Source organism: Erpetoichthys calabaricus, chromosome 2, assembly GCF_900747795.2.
Source record: "Erpetoichthys calabaricus chromosome 2, fErpCal1.3, whole genome shotgun sequence".
NCBI lineage: Eukaryota > Metazoa > Chordata > Cladistia > Polypteriformes > Polypteridae > Erpetoichthys > Erpetoichthys calabaricus.
This window is the reverse complement of record NC_041395.2, coordinates 29,277,903-29,290,405: the sequence shown is the minus strand read 5'-3', so window position 1 is coordinate 29,290,405 and position 12,503 is coordinate 29,277,903. Positions and strand designations below refer to the sequence as shown.

Below are 12,503 nucleotides of genomic sequence, written 5' to 3'. Positions count from 1 at the left end.
CTACCTGGACGAAGATAACCTTTACAAAAAACAGATGGACAACGCAAAAGTTGGCCGCAACCCCGAACTACGGACGCGGTCATCTTCACCCAAACCTTGCTTGCTTGAATTGGATTTCCGTCTCAGTCCGGCAGCGAACAATGTCCGTGTAGGTCGTCTGCTCCAGTCTTTTGCATCACGCCAAATCAGCAGTATATATCACGCTAAAATAAAGACAACTCCCTGACATACCTGTAGTCGTATAAAAAGCTTTTTGTGTTTTTTTCACCAGACGAACTGAGACCCTGACCAATTTTTATCGCACAATTCTTCAATTTAATTTTACTCTGGGTAGGACAGCATGAATGATGTCGGGCTTGTTTTACCGTTGCATACAATGCGCGTGTTTGTAGTTATACTTCCGGTAACATGAACGCTCAGTTCAATTTAGCCTGAGAAGTGAAGGACTGACAGGGAGGTTAGAAGTGTCACTGCTACGCGTGCTACGTATTTCTGCATCTGGCGGTGTAAGTAGCGTTAATCTAAGTACAACTGTTAAGAATTACGAATAAAGTCGTTGATGTGGTTTGATGCAAGTATAGGTTGTAACTCGTTGTTTTAATAACACAGGTCTGCAAAATAAAACACATAAACAAATGCTTTAATTGTGAATATTGTTATTTGAAATAGTGACCACAACAGAAATATATTTGGGATGTTTCCTGCACGTTACATGTAAGTACAAAACTGAAACGAAATATAATTCAAATGTAACAAATCACACCGTTTATTCAATGTACCTTACTACTACAGTTTATTCATGTATAGTCTTCTTCTTCTTCTTCTTCTTTCGGCTGCTCCCGTTAGAGGTTGCCACAGCGGATCATCTTATTCCATCTCTTCCTGTCCTCTGCATCTTGCTCTGTTACACCCATCACCTGCATGTGTTTTCTCACCACACAATTGTCCTAAATCAACTTAACATAAAAATATTCAATCCAATATTTTTAAACCTGTATATAAATAATACAACAATGCGTTTTCGTTAGCTTATACATTCTTCGTTTTTTCGTTTGGTGGCCGGTAGTTTGTCCACTTTTCTGATGCATCCCTCTGAAAATTACCGGTCAGCAGTCCGCCAGTGATCATACTGATATCCCAACGTCTCTGGTACCTTCTCGCCATGTGCCTGATATACTGATAGAATTTTTCACCCTGCTTTTTACTAACGGGACCAAGATTTTCAGGGAAAAAAATCCAAGTGCAAACCAAACAAGTAAACTTTTGATACTCCTGTTGCAACCAGTTTCTTAAACATAACTAAAAAGTTTTGACAGTTTGTTTATAATTTGAATCTTTTCTTTATTATCAAAAAACATAGAAGTTATCTTCTTTGAATGATACCCAAGTCTTTTTTCTATGTCAGTCATTGCACTGTCAAATTTTGCACCAGAAATCAGTTTTTTAATATCAAGTCCAGCTTTCAATTTCACCTCAGACAAACTCAGAAATGTTCTTCATAAAATACATTAAACAGGCTCCATCTTTTGACAGGGCTTTGACAAACTGCTTCATTAACCCAAACTTAATATGAAGGGGTTGTAACAGCACTTGTTCTGGATCCAACATGCCAGGTCCTGAAAGTTGTAGCCTTTTTCTATTTGGTCATTCCTTCTGAACCCATTGTCAGTTCTTAGCTCTGCTGTTCCTCTAACAGAGAATACAGTACATTGTAATTCTGTATGCCCCGACTTCTGCTATGACTCAGTTCCAGCTATAATCAGACCTTTTTATAGCATAAAATAACCGTTTTCCTTTAAAAAATATTATTCAAACAAATTATTATCACAATGAAATATTAATAATGAATTAATCATAGCTCAAAAACAATAAGAAAACCTCTAACTGACAGGTAAAAAGATGTGTTTTGAGAAAAAAAATATTACGCGATGGAGAAAAATGGTTTTCATTTTTGAATTCAGCGTATAAACATATATTAATATCAAATGCAAAAATCAAAACAATATTTCCAATGTATGCCTGTGTAAGTGAAATAATTCGGCACGTGCAGAGAATTAAGCTTTTTTCATAAAACTGTACTTGCATTATGTATAGACGTTTCCATTATACATTTATGGGCAATTAATTAAAAAAATAATAAAAAGAAAAATTACCTTACAAAATAACTACACACAGAAGTACATAACATCAGTGATAGAGTACACAAAAGTAAGTTTTAGTTATGGCACAGAAAATAGAAACACTGTAATTCTATGGACAAAATTACCCATTGCTGCAGTACCTGTTGGAAATAACACTAGCTGTGCTAACCATTATAGATGGGTTGTAATCTCTTTAATCATTGTAGACTTTTGCATATTCAGCATTGACGTTTGCAGTGCACCATCTGTTAGAATGTATTTCATAATGCATGTAGTAATAAAATGCATTTAATTTTTCATTCTAACACGTGGCACATCACAAACATTAGCACTGCTTTTACGAATCCCATACCAAATGACATATAGCAGAGACATAGTAACTAGACAAAAACACAGACACTGTTCCTTTTATTAAGGTGGATTAGATCTAGATACAGACAAATTATTGTTGCTGCAGTTGCCTGTTATTTGTATGTCACCGTAGTTTGCATCTTTACCGACAATTCAGACTTTATCGACTGATTGCCAAGGAGGTACTAAGTGATTTGGCAGTTGTATAGCCAAGGAAGCTGTCCTTAGATTAAAAAGGCTGAAATCTAACAAATCACCAGGATCAGATAACAGTTATCCTTGAGTGCCTAAGGAGGTTAGTGAGTGCATATATAAACCCTTAATGTACTGCATATTTTTCAAAAATGACTGAACACTAGATAAATCCTTAAGAACTACAGTCTGTCTGGATTTTTTTGTGTTTGTTTTGCAATTCAAGAAGAAATACAGCTGCATTATTAGTCCAGAGATACGGATATTTAACTGTTAAGGAAAGTAAACATAATATTATTATTGTTACATCCTCCCCATTTCATTCTGTTTCTATGCGTTGTTTATTATTTTTTAAAATGTAATGAGAAATCAACATTATATCTCAGGCTTGTGAATTCAGACAACTAAGTAATCTATATGGTGGTCATGGACTTACTACCTTATAGGCTGTGTATATGAAATGACACACTGGGGAGTTTATATTTCCTATGAGAATGCCCAGTAAAATTGCTAGGCCACTGACAGAACTCAGACTTCTCTTGTATCCATTTAGCATTACATGGATGTCTTTGTGAGGTCAGAGGGAAACTGAGGTAAGAAAGCGTATGCATTACTGGGAAAAATGGGCAAACTCCACACACGGACAGTACCCGGCCCAAGTGGTGAGGCAGATTTTTAATGCTTAGTGTGACTTAACGTTGAATGATCCCTGGTCAGAGTTACTTATTTTTAGTTTTGTTTTCTTTGAAGGTTTCAGGAATTAATCTTTCATATTAAAACTGTACAATTGTTCTGTAGGTCTATGTAAAAAACATTCTAAGCAGATGAATCTCTAAAATATACAGGCTATTCTGGACTTTCAAAAATCACTTTAAAAGCATGATTTTTGGACTGTGGTAGAAGATGGAGGCTCCCATGAACAGAAAGAGAACTTGTAATCTTTCAATTAAATGTTTGCTTTTTTATTTTCTTTATTATAATCTGTCTGTAAGTTTGTAAATGTCCCAGGTATATAGCTATAAGTAGAATTGATCTTTTAAAAACCATTCAAATCAGGATTCAGTTACACATAAAATTAATTTTCTTTAATATGTTCTAATTATGTACTTTTCATTAAATCCTGATCTTTATTTGTGACATAGAACTCAGTTACTGTCGATTTGTTTACTTCTAATTCAGGTCGTTTTGATCATAGTTCTTAATGCTGTAATTCATTTAAAGGTTTTATTAAGTACTTCATGAATTCATTTTCTTTCATTTTCAAGGGTTGTTATTGATACAGATTTTCTTAATAATTATGCATTATTTCTGAACCATTTTGAAGTAATTTGAGGTGTTAAAAATAAAGAGCATGGCTTATTAATGGGCTGCTTGTGATATTGGACAAGTTGCAAAAACAAGTTATGTAATGATTTTGCAGCAGAACATTCAGAACAAGCCACCAAATGTCATGTTTTCTTCCTCTTGAGAATAAAGTTTTGAAGAGTTGTATAACTGTTAATTTTGAAATATAGTTTCTTTTCTTTCTACTTGTTGCACTTTTTCTTATTTAAGAATTATGTTATCTGCTTTTACTTACAGTAATTCCTTGCATTTCTTTTTAGTAGATGTTGGTGCAATCTTTTTCAACAGTCTTGCTGTTTTCTTCATTTTTTTAGGACAGGAATTTCTAAAAACATGTCTGGTTCCTAATATTTCAATGATGGCAGTTGAAAGGTTTGTTGCCAAAACTCTAGAATTACTGCAGGAGGAGAGAGAAACCGAAATCGAGGAAACCAGGTAAATAATTAGGATACATTTTCTCTTTAAAGACTATTATACATCACAGACTGAAAATTTCAGTGCTGTTAGTTTATCTCCTATAACTAGTCATTGTAAGATCCCAAGTAAGTTGCTGTAGTAACTGCCTGTGTTACAGTATTAGAAATTAATCTCTCTAGAGTAGTTTAGTGAAGTTTAATATAGTGTAAATGAGCTGCTTACACAATTGTAAAGTACATGACAAAGTACGGTTATAATTCTGTGTCATGTGTACAGGGCAATCATCCATCCATTTTCCAACCCACTGAATCCGAAAACAGCCAATCCCAGCCAACACAGGGCGCAAGGCAGGAACCAATCCCAGGCAGGGCGCCAACCCACCGCAGGACACAAACACACACCCACACCAAGCACACACTAGGGACAATTTAAAATCGCCAATCCACCTAACCTGCATATCTTTGGACTGTGGGAGGAAACCGGAGCACCCAGAGGAAACCCACGCAGACACGTGGAGAACATGCAAACTCCATGCAGGGAGGACCTGGGAAGCGAACCCGAGTCTCCTTACTGCGAGGCAGCAGCGCTACCCACTGCACCACCGTGGCGACAGGGTAATCGGTGCCATAAAAAGAGTAATCAACAAAAAATTATTTCTGATAGATACCAGTAGTACTAGGGTGTTGTACCATTTTAGCCATTATGGATGTAGTGAGAAGTCGAGCAAAATGACACCTTTTATTGGCTAACTAAAAAGATTACAATATGCAAGCTGTCAAGGCAACTCAGGCCCCTTCTTCAGGCAAGATGTAATACAGAGACTGGAATTCCCTGTGTTTATATAGACAATAGGACCGATACAGCATTGGAAAACCTTTAAGTGAGACATCTTAAATGTAAAAAATTAATAGACCTCTTCAGGCTAAGATTCATTAAGCAAGAGAGGAGAACAATGTACGGTCAAGATCTTTGGATAAGATAACTGTCCAACAAAGTCTTTTGAAGTTTCTGATGCGTTTTTCAAAACAATTTGTGTCTGTAATTAGGCTGTCTGTGTCAGTCCGAGACATGCAAACAGTCCTCATATCTGGCCATAAAACTCTTGTCCCTATTCAAACCATGTTGTAATGTTGTCCTCACAGGTGGCGCAGTGGTAGTGCTGCTGCTTTGCAGTAAGGAGACTGTGGAAGATTGTGGGTTCGCTTCCCGGTTCCTCCCTGTGTGGATAGCGCTTTGAGCACTGAGAAAAGCACTATATAAATGTAATGAATTACTATATAAATGTAATGAGTTAATGTGTTAAATTCAAGCATGAGTTTACCTTCCCATTTTTTTCTCTCTTGCTGTGTTCTGAAGTTGCCCATAAGCACTGTGGCTTTGAAGTCCCTCTCACAGTGTCCATGGCTGTTGAAGTGGGCTGCTACAGGAACATCTGTGTTTCATGCTTGATGTGGAACGTGTAAAATCATTCTCGGGCGGAGTGTTTGTCCAGTTTCTCCCACATAGAGTGCAGTGTCAGGACATTTCATACAGAGACTTAGATAGACCACATTAGGTGATCTGCAGGAGAATGATCCCTTTATGGGATGTTCCAGTCAGCAGTGTGGTATAACTACACAATCTGTATCATAAATGTGAGCACACGGTTTACATCTTTTCTGTAGGCAGGGAGTTGTGCCATTTTCTGTTGGTCCACTTAGGGAGTTTCGGTCAATACTTGCTGCAGGTTTGGCAGTTGTCTCTATGCCAGGATTGGAAGTTCTGGAAATACTTTTTTCAGCGTTTCGTCATTGTGTAACATTGGCTGAAGTTTGTTATAATTATTCGAAGTACTTGAAGATGTGCTCACGGATGACACGACGGTGGTCGGACTCATCTCGGGCAAGGAGGGTGAGCTGGCATATAGGGACGACGTGGAGCGGCTGTCAGAGTGGTGCACAGTCAATAACCTGCTCCTCAACACCACAAAAGCGAAGGAGCTTGTTATTGACTTTAGATAAAACAAAACTGACATCCAGCCACTCATCATTGGCGGGGCCTGTGTGGAGAGGGTCCCGGTGTTCAGGTTTCTGGGCATTGAGGTGGAGGATGACCTGACCTGGAGCGCCAACACCAAGGAGCTGCTGAAGAAGGTGCAGCAGAGACTGTATTTTCTGAGAATTCTCAGAAAGAACCATCTCCCCAAAAATCTACTCCTTGCTTTTTATCACCGTTCCATCAAGAGTGTGCTCACGTTCGGACTATGTGTGTGGTACGGCAGCTGCACCTCCTCAGAAAAGAAAGCGCTCCACAGGGTTGTCAAGACAGCGGAGAGAACAATTGGCTGTACCCTCCCCACTCTGGAACAAATCTACATCTCCCGATGCTGCAGAAAAGCAATAGACATTTCACAGGATTCATCACATTCCGGTCATTGCCTTTTCCAGCTTTTGCCATCAGGCAAGAGATACAGAGCAATGAAAACCAGGACAAACCACCTTAAAAACAGCTTTTATCCAAAAGCAATCATGGCCCTGAACTCAGAATAAAACTGCTCCATATCATTCCCCCAATGTGCAATATAGATCTTATGTCAACAAGTGCAATTTGTATATTTTGTAAAGTACTTTTATTACTATTCGGTTTTTAACTCTTATGCCTCCCACTGAGTCAACTGCACCTTCAATTTTCGTTGTTCCTTTGTAAAAGTGACAATAAAGATCTATCTATCTATCTATCTATCTATCTATCTATCTATCTATCTATCTATCTATCTATCTATCTATCTATCTATCTATCTATCTATCTATCTATCTATCTATCTATCTATCTATCTATCTATCTATCTATCTATCTATCTATCTATCTAAATGGTAAAAGGGAAAGAAAGTTCTATTTTGTAAAGGAAAATTACATTTTTGGGTTACTTTTTTAACGGATGGCTGTCCATTTTAGTATGCATTGCTGTTGTTTCATTACAATCACAATACATAGGAGGGTCTGTTGAGGACTTATAAACAAAGGAACAGTATTAAAAAGACTGAAGGAATAGATGGAACCTGTGTTGACATCCAAGAACAGATGAAGGAGTAAGAGCCACAGTGAGACATGAGTGTTTGGAATATTACTTACGGGAGAATGCTTAAAAAATAAAACAATATACTGTTTTTAATGGAATAATGCATGGGAAACTATGTTTCATTAAATTAATTATTACTAAATGTATAAGTGCAACCATCTCTCAAAGTGACTTGTTGACAAATTTAATTTGATAACTTTCCTTACAATGATTTTAAGTTTCCTGAATAACCTCTGTGTTTGCTAGAACATGTGGCATTAATATTAGAATGCTTGTTGTCTGATTGTAAGAATTTTGATTAAGCCTTATTTATTTCATTTTATTTTATTTTATCTACTGTCCAGAATGGAGAACATGCTGGGTATCTCTGGCACTGCCCTCCAGTGGTTCAAGTCTTATCTGACTGTTAGGCTAGAGTTTGTTAGTCTTGGCAACAGCAGATCCAGCTCAGCACCGGTCACACAAGGAGTTCCTCAGGGCTCTGTCCTCGGTCCTCTGCTTTTCTGTATTTACATGCTTCCCCTTGGCCATATTATACGTAGCTATGGACTGGGTTATCATTTTTATGCAGATGATACTCAACTCTACTTCAATGTTAAAAATGGAACTTCATCAGAGCTTTCTCAGCTCACAACCTGCCTTAGTGAAATTAAAACCTGGATGGAGCAGAACTCTTTAAAATTAAATTGCAACAAATCTGAACTCTTGCAAATTGGGACTAAAATGCAACTTAATAAAATGAGCTCCTTCCCAGTCCATCTTGGCGGTGATCTCATCAGACCTGCCTCTACTATAAAGAATCTTGGTGTCATTTTTGATTCCTCCCTCTCTTATTCCGCCCACATAAATCACATTAAGAAACTTTCTTACTTTCACCTCCGTAACATATCCCGTGTTCGCTCCTTCCTCTCCTTCTCGAATGCTGAGAAACTTGGCAATGCTTTTATCATATCCCGCATCGATTATTGTAATTCCCTACTGACAGGTGCCCCTTCTAATCTTATATCACAGCTCCAGCTTATTCAATACTCAGCTGCAAGAGTCCTTACACGGACCGGCAGCAGCGAACACATCACAACCATCCTGCTCCGTCTTCACTGGCTCCCTGTGTCTTACAGAATCGAATATAAAATCCTACTAATAACCTACAAAGCATTAAATAACCTCGCGCCAAACTACATCAGTGACCTTCTCCATCACTATGTGCCTGCCCGCCCACTCAGGTCCTCTGATTCTGGCAATCTTGTTGTACCCCACACTAATGTACACTCCATGGTTGACAGGGCCTTCAGCTGTATAGCACCCAGACTCTGGAATGACCTACCAAAATTAATCAGGTCAGCTGACTCCATGAATTCTTTTAAAAAACAACTCAAAACTCATCTGTTCAGGAAGGCTTTTAGCTCTACTTGACTTTATTACCCTTCTCTCAGTTTACCTTTATGTCAAGATGCTCATGTAACCTGTATGTGTGTGTGCTAGACCATCAATTATGTTGTCTGTTAGGCTTTTTCTCTGAATTCACTATTGTAATCTTCTTTATTTATTTATCTGGTTTGTACATTGCTATATACTGTATACCCTGCCGTTCTTTCTTATATTCTGTAAGTGCCTTGAGCATGGGAAAGGCGCTATATAAATAAAATGTATTATTATTTTTCAGCTATTGAATCGGTCAATTAATTCATTCACGGAGCTTGCATATCCTCCGTGTGTCTGTGTTGCTTTCCTCCAGGTGCTTTGCTTACCTCCCAGAGTTCAATGCCTTGCAGGGAAGGTGAATTGGCCCATTCTTTATTTGGCCCTAGTTTGAGTGTCATCACCCTGTGATGGACTAGCACCCTGTCTGTGGATCGTTCCTGTCTAGTGCTTGATGGTTAATGGGATAGGCTCTAGCTGCCCTACGATCCTGCCATGTATGAGCCGGTTAAAAAAATGGATGGATGGATGAATGATGATCATTTATTTTCCTTCCTTCCAACTCACGCTTAAGTTGATTCCCAAGTCAATAAAAGTCACTCATTTGTTGATATAAGGGTGGAAATTTTTTGCCAACTATCATGTTTCTGTTTTGAATATTTGCCATCATTGTTTTTTTTTTGAATAACAGTATCATTTCTTGATAATGGGTTATACAGTTAATAAAGTTGCCTGCAGTCAAAGATTATTTTGGTGCACTCCCAAGTCTACATTTTAAAGAAGAGGTCCAGAGAGGATGCTCCTTTAATTAAGGATCAGTCTTACCCTGCCAAAGAAAACCAGTCCTTCGGTGTTAGGAAATTATAAAACATGAAGCCAGATAGCTGAACCATAAATTCAGGAAGAGACTTAAGAGATAATGGGAGTTTGCCCATCCTTTCTGCGTGTGTTTGCACTCCTGAGGTTATCTTTTGGAAAGGGCTATAAAAATATTGCATTCTGTATCTGAGGCTGAAAGTAATTTAAAATTTTTCTACATTTTTAAGTTAAGTCAAATCCATTAAAGGTGGGCGTAGGACTCCACCAAGAATGCACCTTGTTTTCATTGTTGTTGGTGACATTCATTGAGATTATCCGTTTTGGCTCCTGAAAATTGTTTCTCTGCTGTTAGCAAATTTTTTTTTTCTTTTAAATGAATTCTTTTGATTACTTTATTTTGTCTTTTTCAATAGTATTATGGAAAAAGATATCAGTGTAACTTTGTATACTAGAAGTTTAATTAAAGGCAAGTATGTTTATATTGAAAATCAGAGCTTAATTAAGTGCTACTTTTTCATGATCTCCCAACTTGTCCATCCCCTCTCAGAACAAATCTATGCCAAGGGGCTGCAGCCAAGATGTTGGTGCATTTCCTATGGGACGTGTTGCAACAACTCATTGGTGGTGTCTGGAACATTTTTAACTTAGTTTAATTTTCACTTTTGTTTGAATGGAACTTTGAACTCAGGAGATAAGTGTGTCTGAACATTAATGACTTTTGAATTTCAATCAGATGAGGAGAAGGCATTTTGTATACATATTTAAATGGTTCCTAGTTAATTATTTCCTGCTTATCTATTATTTACTTTATATTTTGGTAGGTCATGGCAAGAGAATGTTTCTGTAAAAGAACTGCAACGCAAAGGTGTTTGTCTTATGAAACTGCAAGCATCAAGTCAGAGAACAGGATTGTATGGACGACTTCTAGTAACATTTGAACCCAGAAAATATGAGGCAACTGCAGTTCTGCCCAGCAACAGCTTTACACCAGGTATTCCTGTCTCTCAATGCTAATTTAAAAGTCTGCGACGTTTTAAAAAAAATCATATCATTAACCAAATAAATAAGCATTTAAAATCTCTTTGACCTTAGAAATCTTAAAAGCTAAGTGGTGTGTTTTTAGGTTCATTTTAGGTTCATAATGTGAAAAGCATCAACTGCAATACTAATGTATGTCTGTCTGTCTGTCCACATGAAGCAACTTGGCTCCCAGTGGACTGATTTTGTTGAAATTTGGCACACTTATTCTTCAAGAAAGTTTATCAGGACAATTCAGTTTTTATTTATATATCTTGAATACAGCCAGCACGCTGTACACATTTTTGAAATTTCGAAATCTGTGCTAGAAAAACATTGGTGAATTTGCCGACTTATCTGTCTTAAAACAGACAAACATTCTGAGTGAGTTCAACTACTAATTAGTTTACTGTTTCATTTTACTGGTTATTTGGTTATTTAACTCGGCCATCCTCACTGCAAAACCGTAAAACACCTGCAGTTGTGTGCTATAGCAAGTACACTGGCTGGAAGACATGGGATGGGATGGGGTCATATGTTGGCAGGGTTGGATGAAAAAATTTACCATATAAAAAAGGGATACCATTAGATGTGTATTTATTCATTCAATTTGCTTACAATGATATTCTTTATTTATTCAATACAGTAGTAATAATATTGCTGATGTATTCATCCTTGTTCAAAGTAAGTACCATCTTTTACCCTACCAGAATGCAGGGGTAGGACTTGTTTTATGCTAACAGTCTGGCTTCTACCTCTGTTCCATTCCGGGCTTGTCTTTGTGGCTGCATGGCACATGCGCAAACTTCTATCACAGCAGCTCACTTTTCCTACTTCTTGAAACTGAAGTTTGATAAGTAACATGATGTTCATGTCTATAAAAGTCATAAATAGAAGCAACTTTACTTATGTAGAAATGTATGAAAGATGATGTGGTGACACTTTATGATACAGTGATTAAATGTGTAATCAGTAATATCGTTACGAGTATATAAATACACTAGCCGTCCCCCACGGCTTCGCCCCCGTAGAAGTGAAACAGGACAGCTAGGAGGGCCCTGCCTGCCTCCCTACTCCTGACGTCACACTTCCCCCTCCCCTGGCTCGGATTAGCGCAAAAATATCGCTCCTGCAAGCGAACTATGATCATTAGCATGATGAGAGAAGTCACAAAATCAGTCGGAATGCTCAAGCAAATTCTAGAAAAAAGTTGCTAGCTAAGCAGATGTAAGATATGCCACAAGGCTGGCGTGTGAGTGGGGAGGCCCCGTGTCTCTCTCAGATTTGTGCAAATAAATTCGATACTACAAGAAAACTATGATACTTAGCATGATGAGAGAGCTCGCAAAATCAGCCGGAATGTTCAAGCAAATTATAGAAAAAAAACCAATCTGAATCTGTTAAATAGTTCCCTTATGAAAAACAGACAGACATACAGTGGTGTGAAAAACAATTTGCCCCCTTCCTGATTTCTTATTCTTTTGCATGTTTGTCACACAAAATGTTTCTGATCATCAAACACATTTAACCATTAGTCAAATATAACACAAGTAAACACAAAATGCAGTTTTTAAATGATGGTTTTTATTATTTAGGGAGAAAAAAAATCCAAACCTCCATGGCCCTGTGTGAAAAAGTAATTGCCCCCTTGTTAAAAAATAACCTAACTGTGGTGTATCACACCTGAGTTCAATTTCCGTAGCCACCCCCAGGCCTGATTACTGCCACACCTGTTTCAATCAAGA

The 12,503-nt window shown here is 37.7% G+C and overlaps 2 protein-coding genes across 2 annotated transcripts in view; one reads left to right on the top strand and one right to left on the bottom strand.

The window, feature by feature from the left end:
* Positions 1–182, bottom strand: part of mrpl21 (mitochondrial ribosomal protein L21) — a 33,031-nt gene extending 32,849 nt beyond the window's left edge. The window contains exon 1 of the mRNA XM_028793533.2: positions 5–182. Coding sequence (XP_028649366.1) covers positions 5–83 — 79 coding nt within the window. The 5' untranslated portion in view covers positions 84–182. The remainder of the gene's footprint in view (positions 1–4) is intronic.
* A 225-nt stretch (positions 183–407) lies between these two features.
* ighmbp2 (immunoglobulin mu DNA binding protein 2) overlaps positions 408–12,503 on the top strand; it is an 80,032-nt gene continuing 67,936 nt past the window's right edge. The window contains exons 1-3 of the mRNA XM_028793532.2: positions 408–506; positions 4,343–4,463; positions 10,563–10,732. Coding sequence (XP_028649365.1) covers positions 4,384–4,463; positions 10,563–10,732 — 250 coding nt within the window. The 5' untranslated portion in view covers positions 408–506; positions 4,343–4,383. The remainder of the gene's footprint in view (positions 507–4,342; positions 4,464–10,562; positions 10,733–12,503) is intronic.